Source organism: Anomalospiza imberbis, chromosome 18, assembly GCF_031753505.1.
Source record: "Anomalospiza imberbis isolate Cuckoo-Finch-1a 21T00152 chromosome 18, ASM3175350v1, whole genome shotgun sequence".
NCBI classification, from domain to species: Eukaryota; Metazoa; Chordata; class Aves; order Passeriformes; family Viduidae; genus Anomalospiza; species Anomalospiza imberbis.
In genome coordinates this window covers 3197936-3216604 of record NC_089698.1, presented here as the reverse complement: position 1 = coordinate 3216604, position 18669 = coordinate 3197936, and the positions used below count along the sequence as shown (strand labels likewise).

The 18669-nt window shown below is 48.7% G+C and overlaps 1 protein-coding gene across 2 annotated transcripts in view; it reads right to left on the bottom strand.

Moving 5' to 3' along the window:
* The window catches only part of SETD1B (SET domain containing 1B, histone lysine methyltransferase), a 48558-nt gene that overhangs the window by 5328 nt on the left and 24561 nt on the right, over positions 1-18669 (bottom strand). The window contains exons 7-17 of one of the 2 annotated variants that reach the window (XM_068208476.1): positions 12368-13138; positions 9485-9655; positions 8505-8592; positions 7496-7713; positions 7115-7244; positions 5981-6439; positions 2631-4187; positions 1161-1327; positions 781-912; positions 558-677; positions 55-192 (exon numbers count right to left, since the gene is read on the bottom strand). In XM_068208476.1, the coding sequence (XP_068064577.1) occupies positions 55-192; positions 558-677; positions 781-912; positions 1161-1327; positions 2631-4187; positions 5981-6439; positions 7115-7244; positions 7496-7713; positions 8505-8592; positions 9485-9655; positions 12368-13138 (3951 nt within the window). Of the gene's footprint in view, positions 1-54; positions 193-557; positions 678-780; positions 913-1160; positions 4188-5980; positions 6440-7114; positions 7245-7495; positions 7714-8504; positions 8593-9484; positions 9656-12367; positions 13139-18669 lie in introns of those variants that run through there. The other variant, XM_068208475.1, reaches the window with a different exon arrangement.

Sequence of the window (18669 nt, the reverse complement as noted above, 5' to 3'; positions counted from 1 at the left end):
CCCAGGTTTGTCAGCGTGCCAGGGAGCAATGACAGGCGAGAACACCATACTCACATTGCAGCTGTGGTTGATGAACCTGGCGAAGTTCCCGCATTTGGTGGCATCGATGATGGTGTCGTGGTCGACTCTGAACATGTAACTGCTGCCAATGCCCTCATCCTCGTATCGCTTCTCCCGCATGTCAGCAATGACCTGCAGAAACCCCAGGCAGGCTCAGGCCACGCTGCACAACTGACCTGTGAGCAGCCACCTCACCTCCACAAGGCTCCCCTGAGCTCTGCTTGTGCCAGGCAATGGGGGTTTACACAATCCCCACCACCCCGAGAGAGCACACGCCTAACTGGAAACACAGAAGTTCAGGATGGGCTTCTTGAGGATTCTCCTGAGTGCTCAGTTTCCACAAACTGTTGGAATTCCCACCCTCGTACCTCCAAACCATGCCAACCTCTGTCCAGCCCACTGAGCTGACACCTCCAACCCAGGGCTCCAACCCTCGCTGTCATACTCAAGGACTTCCTCCAAGGCTGGTTTTTGCTCAGATTTCACCCACAGCTCACCTGCCTGATGTTCTGACCCACGTACTCGATCACCATCTCATCAGCTGCAATGGGCTCCATAGCAAAAAGACCCCAGTCGTGAATGTGGCTCTTGCAGAATTTTAGTTTTTTCTTCCGGAACTGCATGAAGAAAACACCCCAAAACCCCAACCCCGAATTAGCCACAGCACAGAATGGGAAAGGATGTCTGTGGGTCCAGAATCTGCAGCAGGGGGTGATCTACCTTGAGCTGGTTGAACTTGAGCAGGTCACTGTCGCAGCTACCAGTGAAGGAGGAGAGGAGCCTGCGCTGCTCTGATCGCCTCTCGGAACCAGCCCGGGTGGAAGCGTGAGGTTGGGCAGGGATGCTCATACCCTGAGAGGACAAATGGGTGATCAAAGCTGAGCCAACACCCTGCAGGCTCCCTGTGAGCAGCCCCTTGTGCTACAACACATCACCACAGAACCCCTGACATCAAACATTAGCACTCCCCACACAACCCCAGGACAATCAAGGAGACACAACAGCTGCCTCTCCCTCTTCGCCAAAAGGCAGGAAGCACACACTGTGTGTGACAGTGTCAAACCAAATCCCATTTACACCTGCCACTCTGGATTCCTCACCTGTGTGTCAGCTGGAGGCTCCTCTGCAAAAGCTCGGCTATTGTTGAGGTATTTGAGTTTGTCCTTCTTATCAATTTTGTAATAGCCTTCGCTTCGTGCACAGCCCGTCACGTGCTCCCGCATCCCGTCATCCCGCTTCTTCTTCTTGGGGGTAGAAAAGCTGGTAGGTGGCAAGAAGTTAAGGAGAAACACAGCCAGAGGTGGATATCAGACTAAACTTGCTACAGTTGCATGGAGCTAACACCAGGAACCTGGAAAATTAGGAAGGTTTTGTGGGGTTGCAAAAAATAACACTACCGACATGCTGCTCAGCCTAAAGGCCTTGGAGAGGTGCTGCTCCCACCAGCCTTGGGAAATCAGCTCCTTCAGACACACATCACAAACCTTCAGGTTTGAAGGCACCTTCAGGGCTTTGACTCCTGGAAGGACAGTGGAGCTGTACTGCTGCCAGCTCACCCCACAAACACAGCCACGAAGGCTACAACAATCGAGACTGACCCAAAAATGCTTCCTGTGAGGCAAAACATATCCCTGACACCAGAAAACTGAAGCAGAGGGACCATAAAAACCAAGAGGTGATGGCCTCAAAACCAGAGTGCTGAGGGTCGGCTGCAAAGCAGGTGAGCCTGCAGGTACTTTCACACTTGTCACACAGTGTGACACACGATGAACTCAAGGTGATTTTGAAGTGGCTTAAAAAGTGAGCGTAATTTTGCTGTTACAATATAATCCTTAACAAGAGGGAAAGAGATTTGTTTTCACTATGGGTTTTCTTAGTTATCACTGACTGTTTTAGGTGGTTTGGGTTTTTTTGGTTTTGCTTTCCTGTCTTGCAGGAAGCAAGGGATGAAGATATCTGAACTTCACACAATCTCTAGCAACACACAAGGTGGTGTGTTTGTCTTCTTCAACCCATAAACCTGTACATCCTTCCTACAAAAAGTACTGGAGAGTTCTGAGGTTTTTAGAACAGTCCTTTAGACTCTGCTCTGGAGAACACTACTGGTGGCTGCACACACACAGAGCCCTGATGTAGAAAGCACTGATTTTATCAGGATTTCAACCTCAAAGCAAGTTAAAGCTGCTAGAACCACTAACTCATTGTTTTGGGCACAGATGGTGAGATTATTTTTACAGCAAGTTTTAGCTCCGAATGAAAGCTCTGTATGTGCAGACTAGGAATTCCACAGGAAAGCTGGAAAAAAAGTCTGGTTACATGCAGCCAGAAGCTTCTCAAACTAGGAAGGAAACCTCCCCAGAAAAGGTGCCTACAGACTGTCCCTGCACTTCCAGACTGAACATGCAGCAAGAACAGCCACTTCTGCAGTATTTTTGTATTGCAGCTTCAGAGAATGAAATAGTCTAAAATGCCCTGCTCATCCAAGCAATCTCTGTTGCTGTAAGCAACTGCTTCTCCCACCAACTTCTCGTGCATCTCACACGTGCTGCCAACACAGCGAGAAAGGATATAAGGATGGAAGACCCACAGGGTGTCATTGAGCCAGTCCATACCGTTGTCCTGCTGTAACAAGCGGTCGTATGTGATACACATGAATTTGATATCCTCCTCGTCTATGCCTCCGTTCCAGATGTCATACAAAATGGTCATCTCCTCAAACTCGGAGCGTGGCCTGAACTGCGGCCGGGGCGGGGAATACTCGGGGGAAGGGATCGCTGGCAGCTCCTCAGATGTCTTCTTCTGCCTTCGCCACTGTCGTTTAGGTTTTGCGTGAGCTTCTTCTTCCTTGAAGTCTTCATTCCACTGGTTCTCCAGTTCCTTGAATGGCAGTTTCTCTGCAACTGCCTCAGCTGCTATTTTCTCGTGGAAACCGTCATTCCTGAAGTCCAGGGTGACGGCTTCAGGGTCTTTCAGTCCATAGTAGGCATCAGGATGTCCGCTCAACAGCTCTTTGCCCACAGCACCTTCCACCAAGGCCACTGGCATGGGAGGAGGTTCTATGGTTTTGCCAGAGTACACATCCAGCGAGAGGACAGAAGGTGGGGACCGCCTCGGCCGACCCGGCCTCCTTTTGGGAAGAACAGAAGGCGGTGGTGGGGGAGGAAGAATAGAAGCCCCAGGGGGTACTTCTGGGGAGAGCAAACCAGGTTTTACTTCTGCCTTGCATTCCTCGATGGGCATTCTTCCATCTCCATGCATGCACGGCAGGGCTGCTACAGGTATTGGCTCATCAGGTGGCAAACCCATGTCCATGTGGAAATCTGCTTGCGGGGGGCTGGCAAAGGGGATAGGGGAAGGAACACTGTTCATGCTGATCGTAAGGGAAGCACCAAGAGGCTCTTTAAAGGTTTTCTCTTCGAGCTCATCCTCTGACTGTTTCTTGCCAGGCAGAAGGCAAGGAATGGTAGCACCAGCCTCTGGGAAAGTAGGCGTGAAATTGAAATCTCTCCCAGGAGTCCGAGGAATGCCACTATTAATGCCAGGAGACTGGGATGGGTAGGAAAAGGGGCTCCCTGGAACTTGAGGGGAACTGAGGGTCAAGCTGCTTCCTGTAAGGGGAGCATCACTTCCTGGCGTGGCTGGAACAGTGTCCGTGCTCTGTGACTTCGCGAGGGGGTGTGAAGACTTGGCCAAAATGTCCCGCCCGGGAGTCCTAGGAATCTCCTCTTCCACGGATGTTTTGGTCACCATTAATTGTTCAGGGAACTTTTCTGGAGGGACTAAAGATTCTTCTTTGCCAGGAGTCGATGGCAAGGGAAGCATGGAGGATGGCACCTTGTGGGCTGGCAGCAGGAGAGTCTCAGTCTCCGAGTGGATCATCACCTCCCGCCCAGGCGTGCGGGGCAGCCGCTCGTCCTCCTCCGCTGCCGACGGCGGCTTTGCTTTAACTCGGGCTTCCAAGCTGCTCTCCTCAGACTTGCCAAAGAAGCTGCTTTTGCTGGGCAGAGGTTCTCCAAAGACTCCCTCTGGAGCAGATATACAGAGAGCTGCCTCCTCATCTTGAGATTCAGGCTTTGGACCTTCCTGTACCTCTGGCTCCAGCATGGGAGTGGGTTCAGACTCTTCCTCTGAAAGGGGAACAGAGAGGAGAATCAGGAGCTTTGCCTCCACTTGGTTACTTGCCACTTGCTAGTAAAGACATGTTTAAGATGCCACAATTAAAGAACAGCTCAATTCCACTGGGAGGCTTTAAAACTCCAGTGCTTTACATTTTGGAGGCACAGAGTGTAGAGTAATTAGACACTACCACACACTTTCCTAATGGACCATAAAAAACCCACACTATTAATTTGAGGATTAACTACGACACAGACCAGAACGAAGGTTTCTCTGCTTTCAAAAGCCCTGACAACCTTTTGTACAGACATTAAAGGAATGAGTGGATTGTGGGGTGAGGACTTTGGAGGAGAGCTGTCAGAGCCCAGGGCTGTCACCTTTTCTAATGTGGGAACTAAACTAATTGCAGGCCAAGGAGCACCCTCTGCTCTCCATGGAGGGAATGGTGAAGGGAACAGCAGAACACTCCTGAACAACACATGAAGGAAACGGGAAGCCCTTGTAATGGATGAGGAGACACTCAGATGGTATCAATGAGGCAATTTATATGCTGCTCTCCCTGCAGCAGCCTCATTTGTCTGGAGTTTATTTACCCACTTAGGGCCAGGTCCAAAAGGAATCAACAGTGAATCTTGTTAGGCAGCTCAAAATAACATTTTCAAGTGGGAGAACGAAAGGAGGTGAAAATGCCTGGAGAATTGGAAGGGAGGCATTCCCTGTTTGTGCTGAACAAACCAGGGCTGCTGGAGAAGGGTCTGAGCCTTGCAACACCTGTATGACAGAGCTGGGCTGCTCAAGAACAATGCTGCAGTTTGAGCTTGTTCCCACAGCTTACCTGGAAAGCTCCTTACACATGTCAAGTTGCTCAAATGCAGGTGTCTCCAAATTTATGTTCTTTCAGCACAATGACCTGTTCTAGAAAGGATTCGTGCAAAACCAGTTTTTCTTTGCCCTGCCCAGTTTAACATTTTACCTCTTTGTGACTTTCAGATTTTGTAGCAGCCAAGGAGTGACAGACACCCTGTGCAGGGATTGGATTTCCAACTCTCCAAGTAGCAAAACACTGCCCAGTCCTCAGACACCAGTGCTGCCCAAGGCTCCACAGCAGGCCCCACTAGATGTGCCCTCCCTGTTGGCTCCAATTTTAACTTTTAGGTTCCTCCCAGTTGCCAAAATACTCAAGCTTTATGCATCTCACTCCTGTTCTAGTAAAAGCTTTCCAATTTTCTTGGGTTAAGTACAACTTTGTATTAATTGAAGACAATTTCCTTCTTCCAGAAAACTAGTGAGTATCACTCATTTAAAAGGAGTAGGTGACAAAATCACCCACAAGTAATATTAGGAACCATACATAACTCTGAGACTCCACTCACCTGCCCCATGCAGCTTCCCTGTCACGTACTGCTTTGATATTAAAACCAAAAAGAGCCAGTAGCAACATTCCTGTTCTGTTTTAGCAGCCATGGCTTTTCTATCTTGAGCTTCAGCCATCACACCACCCGATCAGTCACCCTCAGATGATGACAACTGCTCAGTTCCTGTAGGACTCCAACTAAACTGGCCCAGGATAAGATTCTGGATACAGTAACCACAGTATTTTTAGTAGCAGATGGCTCATGTAGAGCTCCTTACTAGGAAGGAAAGTTCAGCACAGACCTCTCTCCCTGTACAGATAATCCCTAGCCTAGAGGCAAGGCTGGAAGAAGAAAGAGAACAAGGGAAATACAAACCCATATATATTGGATACTGGGAGAAAATTTACTTGGAAACATAACAAAACTCCAAAGCACATGGAAGGGCATACCTGGCCTACAGATGGGAGAGAGTGCAAGCTTTGTCTCCTGGTCTCTTTCCAGAACCAAATGTTTCAGAGTTTCAGCAGCAACAGAAGCCCCCAGGACTTGGCCACACTCACTTTCCCCTGCCTTGATTTCTTCACTGCCTTCATCTTTCACTGCCAAAGCTGGCTCGGCAAGTCCCAAGCCTGTTGCATCCATGTAGTCATCCACAGGATACAGGTCCAAAATAGTCTCCCTCTCATCATCAGGAAGCTCATGACTAGCAGGTTCATGCTCTGGCTCAGCAACCATGGCTTCTCTGCCTTGATCTTCAGCCACCTCTTCCTCCTCCTCTTCTTCCTCCTCATCTTCATCGTCCTCCTCATCTTCATCATCCGAGTCTGAACTCGACTCGAATTCAGAGGAGTCCTCACTCTCATCAGATGATTCAGCTTCAGCCTTGGAAGACGAGGGACTTGCTACATCTGCAAGAACAAACTGCCATTAGTTCTGCTTTCTGGCTTTATTAAACAATCAGGGCAAATATCCCTTCCACTGTAAAAGTGTGGAAACAGCATCACCAGCAGCATGTGGGTTTGAAGGAGTGCTCTCCCAGTTTACTTATTTTCGCAGAGATTTATAAATCCTGTCTCTGGCTGCACACAACATGTGAGTAGTAGTGCTGCCTGGCACCTTCCCACCTGGGTCTCTTGGTGTATTTTATCTTTTACTAAGATTTTCTCCAGCCTTTACACATGGCCTTAAAAAGTGGAAACTACCACCTTGCAGAGCAGGAACTGATTGAAAGGACAGAGTTATTAGCAGCCAAATTACCCTTTTCAGAATCCTGGTCCCTTCTCCCCCCAGCAACTCCTGTTTCACAAAACAAGCACACATTTAGCTGGGCTTGAGACCAGTGCCCCTGTGGCTGGGTTGGGCTGAGATCAGGTAGGGACTGGAGGGCTCTAAAGGGACCCACTGACTGAGGGATCATGGAAACCTCACAGGTATTCATCAAAAATATCTCTCTGCACTATATTGTGTAAAACTGCCCACCAGTGAAAGGAGGTGCACAAGTAACAAAATCAGCTCACAAAGGCAGAAGGGAGACCACAGCTGACCCAAAGGTGACACTTGCTGCTTCCACTGCAGCTCCTTACCCTCCTCGGAGTCCTGCTCCTCCTCCTTGTCACTTGTGTCTATGCCTGTCTCCTCCTCATCATCTTCATCCTCGTCTTCATCGTCATCTTCATCCTCATCATCTTCATCCTCCTCATCCTCCTCTTCCTCCTTTGCAAGAAAACATTGCCAAAAATGAACAGTGCCTGAGCCTGTGACCTGGCTGTCAGTGCAGTAACCACCAGGGACTCTCAGGGAGGCTCCCAGAGAACCTGAAGGGGGAGTGACCTGACAGAGGCTCTGTAAGGACAGACCCCACCAGGAGCACTCATCTCCTAGAAAAGGGAACTTTGGCATTTGGCATTACCAGGCCCCCTTTTAATGACAGACAGCATTGAAACTGCAGCCACACACCAACATACCTTGCCAGGTGCTGCTTTCACCAAGCCTCCATCTTCTTCCTGCTCCTCTTCCTTCTCTGAGGAGGACTCTTCCTCTTTCCCTGATGTCTCATCTCCCTCCTCTCCCTCGCTGTCGAGCTCCAACGGCCTTGCTGGTCGCCGTCGCAGCCCCACTGCCTCTGCATCCTTCTTTGACAGGTCAGATGTTGTATCAGAAGCATCCCTGTCCCTCTCTGACTCTGAGGAGCAAAAGCAACAGAAATTACCATCAAATACCTTGGAAAGGACAGAAAGAGTTAACTACATAAGGGAAACTTCTTCTTTGGGAAGATCGAAGTTAGGAGCAATGTGCCCATGTGGTGTGAGGGTCCCCAGGCTTACAGGGACTTGCTGATGTCACAGTGAACAGTGCTGATGGCAAAACGTGGGTGGCCAAAGCTGACACTCCCTAGGCAGAGCAGACAGGAGACACGCGGCAAGAGTGAGGTCAGGACAGGTAACCTGAATTTAATGCTTTTTTGTTTCATTTTTTGGCTTCAAAACCACTTGTTAATCTGAATCGACTTCCACATGAACCCATGTGCAAAACAAAGGGCATTCAAAGCTTTGTCTCCTCTTAATCTTCCCTGGTAACAGAAAATAAGATATTTTCAAACAGATTTTTCTGGCAAATAACTTTGCTTTCTTTCCCAAATCAAATGCAGAGTAAACTGTTAAGTGCTTCCTCCTACCACAACCCAGTGAGCTGTGAGCACACCCCAAAGAGCCCATGAACACATCTGAGCTCCTTCTGCTGGGGCCCAGCACAGCTAAAATAGGTTATGAGTTATTCTTAAAATGTGAATTTCAGATAATTGAACCCAGAGGGGCCATGTCCCAGCTGATCAGAGCTCTGTGAGAAGCAGGGTTTGGCTCAGATCCTTGACTCTGTGTTTAACAGTAAGTGAGCACACTGCTGTGAAGTTTAAAGCATTCAGCTTGGTGGGGTTTGCATCTGCTCCTAGGTTTCAAACAAATGCACTTTGCAAACCTTCATCTTCATCATCCACAGATGTAGAAGGCCGGATTCTCTTCTGATCTCCTGCTGAGGCAGCTTCAGGTGGCTCCTTTCTTTTCACCTGAACAAAAGACACAATTAGCATTTCTGAAAGTTCAGAAACAACAGAAATCAACTTCTTAAGCAAATTGCCATTTCTTTACTTTGCCATGGTCACAGCAGAAACTAAGGGCAGCTCTTGATCTCTTTATTTGCTTGCAAACAGAATTTCACTCTGAATGAAACTCTACCCCTTCAATTTGCATGAAAACACCCTGGGTACCAGCATGGTGCATGTCATCACCAGGTACTTTGAGGAGGACAGAGAAAACTCTTGACAAATCCATGTGTCTGAGACTGTAGTAGAACAGAAAGAGAGCCTAAGCTCATGGCATCTTAAAGAACCTCAAAGCAAGTTTTACTCTAAATAAAGACTGGAGGATCTCCCATCCCAAACCTTTACTTGCACCTTCTGTGCATTCAAAAATCCTAATTTCAGGGAAGCCCTCTACACTCCCCTACCCTAAATTTCATTTAAGATACTTATAATTTTTTATGTAAATGCTTTTCAAAATGGATATACCCTGTGCTTCTGAGGAGACAGAGTTTAAGCAAACTTCAGGTGAGACTAAGCTGCCAAACCAATCGGAGATTCCAACCAGAACAGTAACTGTGTAAAGCATACGTGTATTTTTATGATCATGCTGAAATGCTGTGTCCTAAACACAGGCAAATGTCCCCTTCCCCCTGCAGAGCAGGGAGATCCTCTACAGACAATTCACACAAGTGGAGGCTGAAAAGCGAAAGGAGAAGAGGGTCCTTGCTCTGGTCCTGGGGGGTCAGAAGCAACCCCCCGAGTGAACACAGAGTGGGGTGAACAGCCTGAGGGCTCTGGGGCACAAACCTAGCGAGGTCTGTCCTCCTAAGGCTCCTCTGGGGGATGTCAGCACAAGGAAGAGAGTTTTTGTTTTCACCTTGAAGGATGGCAGCCGGATGGCCCCTCGTAAGCCAATGCCCAAGCCGATGGCCTCATATCCCAGCCCTTCTCCTTTGTTCCAGTTCTCCAAGAGACAAGAGGCCATTCGATCCTTCGGCTTTGGTTTTTCCTCCAGCTCTCCTCCAGACTTCACTGGAGTGAGAGACGCCTGCAACAGAGAAGGCACATTTGAGAGGGGAAGTTTCTTGGGAAGGACACAAAGTCTGGAAACCATTCAGACAGTTGAGGTTTGGGAAATATCACTGCCCTGCCCAGGCATCAGTTTCTTTGAGGGCATCTGAAGGTGCCCCACACCTGAAAGGAACTAGAGCTGCACAGAATAATACAAATAACTTGAGTGTGCTTTAGGCAACTCAGCCCAACAATGTGTTATCTACCTTCCTTTGCTAACCCACATAACTGAAAACAACTCCAGACCTTCCAGCTGGGAACACCTTCCTTCTGTTGAGTGTAAGGCCAACAACAGTGCATCAAAAATCACACACATCCCTGTGTGTAAGGCCAACAACAGTGCATCAAAAATCACACACATCCCTGTGTGTAAGGCCAAAAACAGTGCATCAAAAATCACACACATCCCTGTGTGTAAGGCCAACAACAGTGCATCAAAAATCACACACATCCCTGTTTTCCTTAGCAACCATAGCCCCAGTCCACAAAACCTGTCAGAAGGCTCCAGTCCTGGGAACAGGAACATCAAAATATTTAGATGAAACACCAAAGGGTCTACAAAATAGACACACAGCCTCAACAAATCCTCTTTCACTAGAGCTGAGGTGTGAAGGAAGAGCAGGAATTCAGACCTCTGCAGCTGTGGAGAGGTGGATAAGCCAGGAGAATGTCACACGTGGTATGTTATGCTCTGCCCAAGCCAGGGGCACTGGAGGTGACACTCACCTGCATCAGCCCAGGGCACAACACCCCAAACAGTTTCTCCTGCACACCCTAACAGAGCTCACATGCTGAAGTGGGCTGTAATCACCAAAGAGGCAGCACAAGTCCAGCTCTCCTACTAATTAGGGACAAAACTAATGGGAGTATCAAACAGAGAATCCAAGCAGCAGCACTCTGTGGCCAGGATGCCTGGTTATTCCTGGCACTCTGCTTAATGCATCTTACTCAGGCTTTCAAACCTAAGCCCACCACTAGATCTGGGAACAAAGAAAAGCTTTCCCCTAGCTCAGGCAGAAAAGGTCCATGGGATCTCCTGCATTCCCCAGAAATGTGCTCCTTTCACAGCTTTCACCCCATACGTTTTCCACCCTGCCTGACCCAGGACACCAGATTTATCCTTGAGCCTTCTCACCCTTTATCTAGGGCATGATGCCTCTTGGAAGTCAATCAGCTGAGCTGCCAGAGCTGGAAGCAATCAATCAATCAATCAATCAGCTGCCTTTGATGGAATACAGCAGCCAGAATCACTGTGATGGCAGAGCACATGAGGAACTGACCTCCAGCTGCCACCAAGGAGCCCAGTAACCCCCTCCTCACACACACACAGACAGCAGCAATGGGAAGGTACAGTTTAAGCTGAATATTCATATTTTGTTTTCTGCAAAAGCAGGTAACTTGTGCCTGAGAAGGAATCCTGTCCCACCACAATGCCAGGGGTGCCCAGTCCTGGCAGAAAGCTCTGAAATCTATGAGGTTTTTCTGCACACAACTGTAACACATGCCCTGGGGCAGAAATGGTTCTGGCATCTCTGTTCCTGGACAGAAAGCACATGTGGTTTTCCATGCAGCAATTTCATATTTTCAATTACACTGCTCACATCCAACATAACCTGTGCCAAGGACTGTGGCAAGCTGCTGTGGTACAGTCAGCTTCCCTTCCCAAAATGGCTTATAAACCCCAGGTGAGGGAAGAACACCCCAAATCCAGCCATAACTTGGGATGTAAGAGAGCCTGAAGATCTGCCTCAACTTGCTTCTGCTTCTTCACCGCAGATGTCTGGTTTAAAACAATTTCTTGAGTGTTTCAGTTGCTGTTTCTGCAACTATTTGCTGGATCTGTTTCCTTCATTGCCCTGGAAACTCACGGGCCTCCTCCAAGACTGTCAGCACACGCTTGCTGGCAGAAGAAAAGCTCTGAGCATTAGTCAGGAGGAGAGGGACGGGGCTTCTGCTGCATGTCACGCCAGCCAGCTCTAAGCCACAGCAAATTACACCGTCACAAAACAGCTGTTAGGCAGCAGCATTACCAACCCCTCCAGAAAGCCAAGGAGCTCTCCCAGGCACCAGAGTTAACACGCAACTGGTTTACAAAAACAGGTGGTGAGGATACTGCTCTGAAAACTGACATCTGAAACAGACCTACCTGCAGGTTGTGGTTTGTTTTGTTATTTTTAAAGTAATTCACTGCAATGGTAATTTTGAGGCTTGCATTTACCTTTCTGTAGTGTTAGGTTTTTTGGGTAGTGACAAATTCACCACACATTAGATCACAGAGCTGTTTGCTGGCTGAGGTACACTTCATATTGGGTGAGAAAAGGATCAGAGGATTCATGCAAAGCTGTTTTCTCAACTAATCCCTGGAACTCTTGGTGTATTTGGCCAGTGTTCAGCTTTTGAGTTAATTGCTGCTTTGTACATGCACTGGGGAGGGGGCAGAACTGGAAATACCCACAAATCTCATTGCACAAAGTGGGGAACACAAGACAGAGGCTTGGTGGTTTCAAATACTCCTCTTGCATCTGACCTTAGTTTTTCGGAGCTAAACTTCAGCTTCCTCTTGTACATGAAAATTTAGGGTTTTGGGTTTTTAAAAGTCAGCTCCAGACCCCCGCTGACCCCACACACTGGCCACAAGCACTAAGAACAGCTCTCCCCAGGACCCAGGACACAGCATGTGAAAACCCACTTTTGCCAGACGTTCCTTCTTGTCCCACCAGTCATCAAACGCCCGGAACGCCACCACTTCGACCATCTTGCGATTCAGGTCCCTTTTCATGATGGCCTTTAGTTCCTTCACTATGACCAGGAGAACTCCATCCACCGTGGCTTTGTGGGGATCTTCCTTCTTCGGCTCATAACCCGGGGGTGGAACCGAGGGGTCAAACTTGGGCAGAGGTGGCCACTGCTGCCCGCGGGCGAGAGCAGCTCCCATCGAGAATGGGCGGTAGGGAGGAAGATTCACAAACTGCATCCGGCCCGTCATGAAAGGTGGGTACTGGTACGTGTTCTGTGCCTGCATCATGCGGCTCAGCATCTGAGTTTGCATCTGGAAGGACATGGGCATGCCACCCCACTGGTTGCCCAGGACACTGATCATATCCACCTGCATGACGGGGAACATGCCGGGGTGGAACGGGGGGAGCGGGGGCAGGATGTGAGGCGGAGGGACCCCGGGCGGGGCGGGCAGCGGCGGCGGGGGCACGGTGACGGCCGGGTGGGTGGGTGGCGGCGGCGGAGGCAGCGGCGGGGGCATCGGGAAGCCCGGCTGTGGAGGCGGCGGAGGAGGAAGAGGAGGGAATCCCGGTGGTGGCAGCGGGGGGATGGACGGGGCCATCACGGCCGTGTTGCTGACGGAGGAGTTCACCACAATGGTTTTGGCACATTCCGCGCTGGTGATGGGCGCAGGGTTGGTCTCGTCGTCAGAGATTTCCATGTCCTCCCCTGAGGAATGCTGACCCTGCCACAAAAGAGAGAGAAAAGGTGACGAGCACATTCTCTTTACATTAAATACCACAGTGCTGGGCTGCTTCAAAAAAAAGCTAAGTTTAACACACATTTTAATTGGGAACGGAGAAAAGCGAGCGATGCTCTGAAAAGACAGGGCCCACCGTGCAGCTGGTGCCTATTGAAGCTTTTCTCTTCCGTGTCAGACCTCAGGAATCAGAGAGGTAAAAGCTTTCTAAAAGAGCATCAGCACCAACTGAACAAAACCCTCAGCTTCTATGGAGCAGGAGGAATTGCTCCCATGCTCGGTGAAATACACACAATCCAAACATCCTTCACTGCAAGATACATTATCTCTTATTTGTATCTAGTACTCCTAGGTACATTACACCATGAGTTTTTATTCCTTAGTTTTTCCATGCACAAATAATTATCCTGGTTTTTAATTATAATCCCTGCCTCATTTGCTGTCAACTCCTAACCTCTAATTCTGGAAAGACGATACCTCCACAAGATTGCTGCGACTAGAAGTTGTCTTAACTATACCACAGCAATTCACATGGGAAAAAAGAACCCCAAATCTGGTCAAATTGCTTTTAAACATCAAAGTCATAAATGCTGAGATTCAAAGACATAGCCTTATGTTGTGTTTTCAGACAAAATGAATACTTTCCTAGCCACAAGAAATACAGACTTGTAGAAAATGCTGAAACTATGTCCTACCTCTGCTGCCAACGGGATGGAAACTGGATTAAAACAGTGGGTGCCAGCTTGCTCTGAATTCTCAGAGCTGCCTGACTAGGTTTTGTACAAAGAAAAGTCTCAGGAACTACCTCCATCCTCAACAGCACATGGTCACACCTGCACACTGTGTCCTACAGGCACTTCAGTCCTCAAGGTGTCTCCAGCACCAAGAATCCACATGCATGACTGTTAGATCCCTGATACAAAAGACAGTAACCAAATACTGCTGGGAGACATATCCACACGGTGACAGTTTATCTAGGAAACATGAATGGGGCTGATCTCTGACTAGAGTGATGACAGCAGCCAGGACAGGGTCCCTGTAACCTGCAAACGTGTCTCACATTGCTGATGTCTGTGTTCCCCAGCCCAGGGCACAGCAGGGATGCTCCTCCTGGCCAGAGCCCTCCCGCTGCCCTGGGAGCCAAGAAGAGATCACCATCAAGTGCCTCTCTCTATCACAGTCCTGGCAAGAGTTTTGGAACCTGCTGGCTGTTATCAGCCAAATTTGACTGTAGATCTCAAAGATATTTATTGTTTGCTCCACATTTCGTGCCAGCAGGTGCCTCTTCTGTCTGCTCCCCTAACAGTCTCTCCAGTGTGAAAGGAAAGAGCAGTATCAGACGCTGGAGAACCTGGAAGTTCTGGGAAGAGCTGCTGAGGAGCAGACTTTGTTGGCAGTTTTCACATTGAAACCGCCTTGATTTGATTTTTAACCTGTGAATTTCTTACTGGCGTATGCAAACAAAAGCAGGAGCAGCTGAGTTGACTCTGCTACAAACTGTTACTGTGTGAAACTGAGCAACCACAACTATCCAAATCACTCCAAATGTTTCCCGTTTTATCAAAGGTCATCTCTGCTACAGCAGCTACCACCAGAGAGCAGGCTGAGCACGAGGCTTACAACAGCAGCTGTGCAAATCCTCCAGTCCTGGCACCTCCCCTCGCCCTGGCTTCCCCGCATTCCTCGGCTGCAGCACGAACTCACCGCCTCCCGCAGTGCCTGGGTCACCCCCAAAAAGCCACTCACAGTTTTAGTGCCCTAAATGCCCAACAAGGAGACACCATTCACCGGGCAAACCCTGAGCAAGGGCTACTGACCCCTGGTTCCGGTGATGGAGAGGGGACGTCCCCGTAGTCAGAGTCACTTTAGTGCATCTGCGCATGCAGGGAGAACTCTGAGGGCTGTTTTGAAAACCCTAAAATGAACATCTAGAACAGAAGCAGAGGTGATAACCCATTGCACCAAGTCCTTCCAAAGCCCAGTTGTATCCTGCCCTTGAGCTGCCCACATCTGGCTCACTCACACTTCTCAGTGGGTCTCACACCCTGCATCCTCTCCCCAGCTGCTCTATTGCGGTCACGTCCCACGCCGAGGATGCCGGGGAATAAAAGGACATTCTGCAGTTTCAACCACTGCAGCTCCAGTGAAAGGAGCAGAGGATGAGCGAAAAGGACAACTGTGGCAGGTGTAAACAAGATTCCTGTGAAACAGACCCCGGTTTTCAGTAAGTGAATACAAAAGGCCCTGTTAAAAGCACTGGCTCCAATTGCAAATGCTGGATGATGCTAAAGGTTGGCGCAGGATAGAAAGCCAGGAGTGTTCAGGCTACCAAAGACAGACAAAATCAGCTTCAAGTTCACATTCATCTCATCTGATGGGCTATGGAGAAAAGTCGCCTCATGAGGCCTCAGGGGAGACCAGCACCGAGCAGTGTCAAGCCACAGATTCTCCCCAGCACCTCCTGCAGGACCTTGCACCCTCCCAGAGCCCTCGCAGCCTCCCGCCGTGGAGCACTAGCAGCCCCCAGCCTGTCCCAGCCAGTCCTGCCACACAAGATTTGTGTGCTCCTGCCCATCACCCAGAGCCCACTGCCATCCACACCAGCCTCTCATCAGCCTCAGTACCAATGATTGGAGTCCTGTCTGATAAATGAGGCTGGTTTTCCCTCTTGAAGGAAACACCGCATAGAAAAAGCCAGTCCTGAAATTGCAGAGAGGTGGCAGGACTAGCAGGATTCCATGCTTTAGGGCACAGAGCTTCTTTCATCCATACCTGCATTAATTTTTACTTAAGCTGAAATGAGAATTGCTAAAGCAATAACCAGTGTTTGAAAGATTTAAAGATTTTTTTTTCCCACTTCTGGTGCTCAGATGAGTCTACAGGAAGCAACAACAGATTCCCTGCTTCCTACAATGTTGGGCTTCAACTCACCTCCACTTGCACAGTGCACACAGTCTGTGCTCCAGTTTTATCCCAGGCAAGACGGATAGGGAGAGAGAAGGAGATTAAATGGCAGGGAGAAAAGGATCAGAAAAGGCACAGGGGGTAGGGGGAAAATAATCACAAGGTTAGGAAAGAGGTCAAACCAAAAGATCATCTACAAGGAACTCTTTAAAGAAAGTTAAGAGTAATGAATATTTAAAGGGGATGACTTTCCTGTAACTGCTCATATCTAAGGGGGAAAAATGTAGGCATCAAGTGAAAGAGATCAAGGTACAGATAGAAAAAGCAAGGGGAGACATAGAAAGATCTTCTGTTATTTGAATTTCTTTTCATTCACCTGTCTGAACCTGGATTTACTATGGTTGCTACCAAATACCTCTCAGGGTAGAGCTGAAAAGCACCTGTCCTGTCCTCTCAAAGAAACTGCCTTCTAGCTGTCCTCCCTCTTTGCTCTCACAAGCAGAAAAAAGTGAGCTGATAGATGACATACATACTGCTATGAGAATGTCACGGCCATCACTGTCAACCAGGCCCAGAGTTCACCTGTCTGATTCTGAGGTCATCTGGTACAATGCCACCAGAAAACCTCTCTTCAGCCCACTGAGAGAAATGCCATTTCCAGCTAAATTAATTTGTGCTGCCATCTTTACTTTGGATTAATTAAATTAAGAGTTAGCAAAACAGGTATTTAATTATACGCATGACACATTTTTCCAAAGGTTCTTTAATGATGCAAATTTGTTGGGAGAGATTCATGTCAGCGTAACTGGTTATAAATGGCCTCATTCACTGTTCACCCAAAATGTTAATTGCCACCTTTAACACCAGCAGAGTGTGCAGAGACTCTTAAGTTAAGTGAGGGAACATCCTGGGATGCCACTCCATCAGCAGGAACAGTGACAGGGTAGAGCCACTGGCTACAGGGTATTGATCCCACCTCAGAGCCATACCCAGCATTTTGCAAGCAAATGTTAATACCTCCAGAGATAAGAAACTACATCCTAATATTTGCATGCAGACCTGGCAGCTTCCAGATGTGAGGAGGCTGTTCCATCCCCTGACCCAGGGGAGCACTGACACCGTGGCAGTGATTGGGACCTTCACCGTACACAGTGTTCAGTACCTTTCTTACAGGCAGAGAAACTTCCATTTCCTTCGTTCTAAAAGGCCATCTGATAAAAGAATTTACTCAGAATTTCAGAACACATTTTGAACACCATCAGCTTACAGCTCATTTCACTTAAACATTCTGCTGGGTACCAAGTTACTTATATTTGAGGTAGGGAACTGTACCACTGAACATAGCAACTACTCTGGCATTACCTGCCTGAGCTCTGGTGCATCAAAATAATGAAATGCAGGATCGATGGCATTCAGCACAGTACAAGGGCATTAGCCTTCATGTTTTTCAATAAAGCTAGAACTTTAAAGAAGAAGGGACTCCTGGACAAAAAAGTTTTCCTAAGCTGGTTAAACAGTCATCACTTGGTTTTGGATTAAGTCCAAGCAAGGGTTGAAAAAAAAATCACAAGTGATTATCTCACACTTCATCCTTACAGAAAAGCAGGGACAGAAAAGCCTTCAGAGGTGAGGAGGAGAGGACAACTGACGGAAGAGGGTCATACACCAAGTCACTAAGAGTCAAGAACAGACTCCAGGGTCCCTCTGACCTCCTATACCCTAACTCCAGCTGCCTCCCCACACTGGGATCACACCAGGCTCCTCACTGCCTGTGCTCTGTGTTTGACAAGGGGAACAGCCATGATCCCTGGGTGAAACCAGCTCAAGTCCTCTAACACACAATTCTCTTCCCAGACTCCTTCAGCAGAGCACCTTAAAGAGAATGAGACATTTCAAACCTGCCACATTTCTTATGCCACCATCCAGAACAAAAATGAAGCCTGAGGTCACCAACCAGACACCTGCAACTCCTCTTCCAAGACAACTTCGCTGAAAAACTCCTTTCAAGTTTGGCCCAGAGAATCCCACCATTCACTCTGCTAACAGAGTAAATACAAAATACCTCTTGTAGCCCAAAATTTGCAAACCCAGCGAGGGCTCCATACAATATTGCTCTGTTCATTTTTAATCTGCTTTTAGCTTGCAGGTTGCCCGTTCTAGGCAAAGCACACGAGGAGGAGCAGCCGTGGCTCTGAACTGCCCTCTTGTCTTGCTGGGAGACCACGATGACATGGCAGAGGGACCTTGCTGAGCATTCACACCTCGCCGTGTCAGGCGTGAACAAGGCAGACTCACTCGGCACCTCATTTACAATGCACACAAGTATTTTTACTTTGCTAACCATAATTACAGCCCTGCCTCGGGAAGAACGCACTCAAGGGCGGTGCTTCACTGGCAGACACGGAGTACAGGAGGGCAGAGGCACTGCAGGTGGTTTGCCAGCAGTCCAGCAGCAAAAACACAGAGCAAACTGCTGCCTGCCCCTTCCTGGGTCAGCTTTCCAGCCTGGTCAGGTCCCTGTGCTGTCCCGAGTGCCTGTGGTGGCTCATGGTGGCCAGCCCACCACCACTGCAGCCTGGACTGAAGCTGGAATCAGGTTGCTGCCTCCTCCC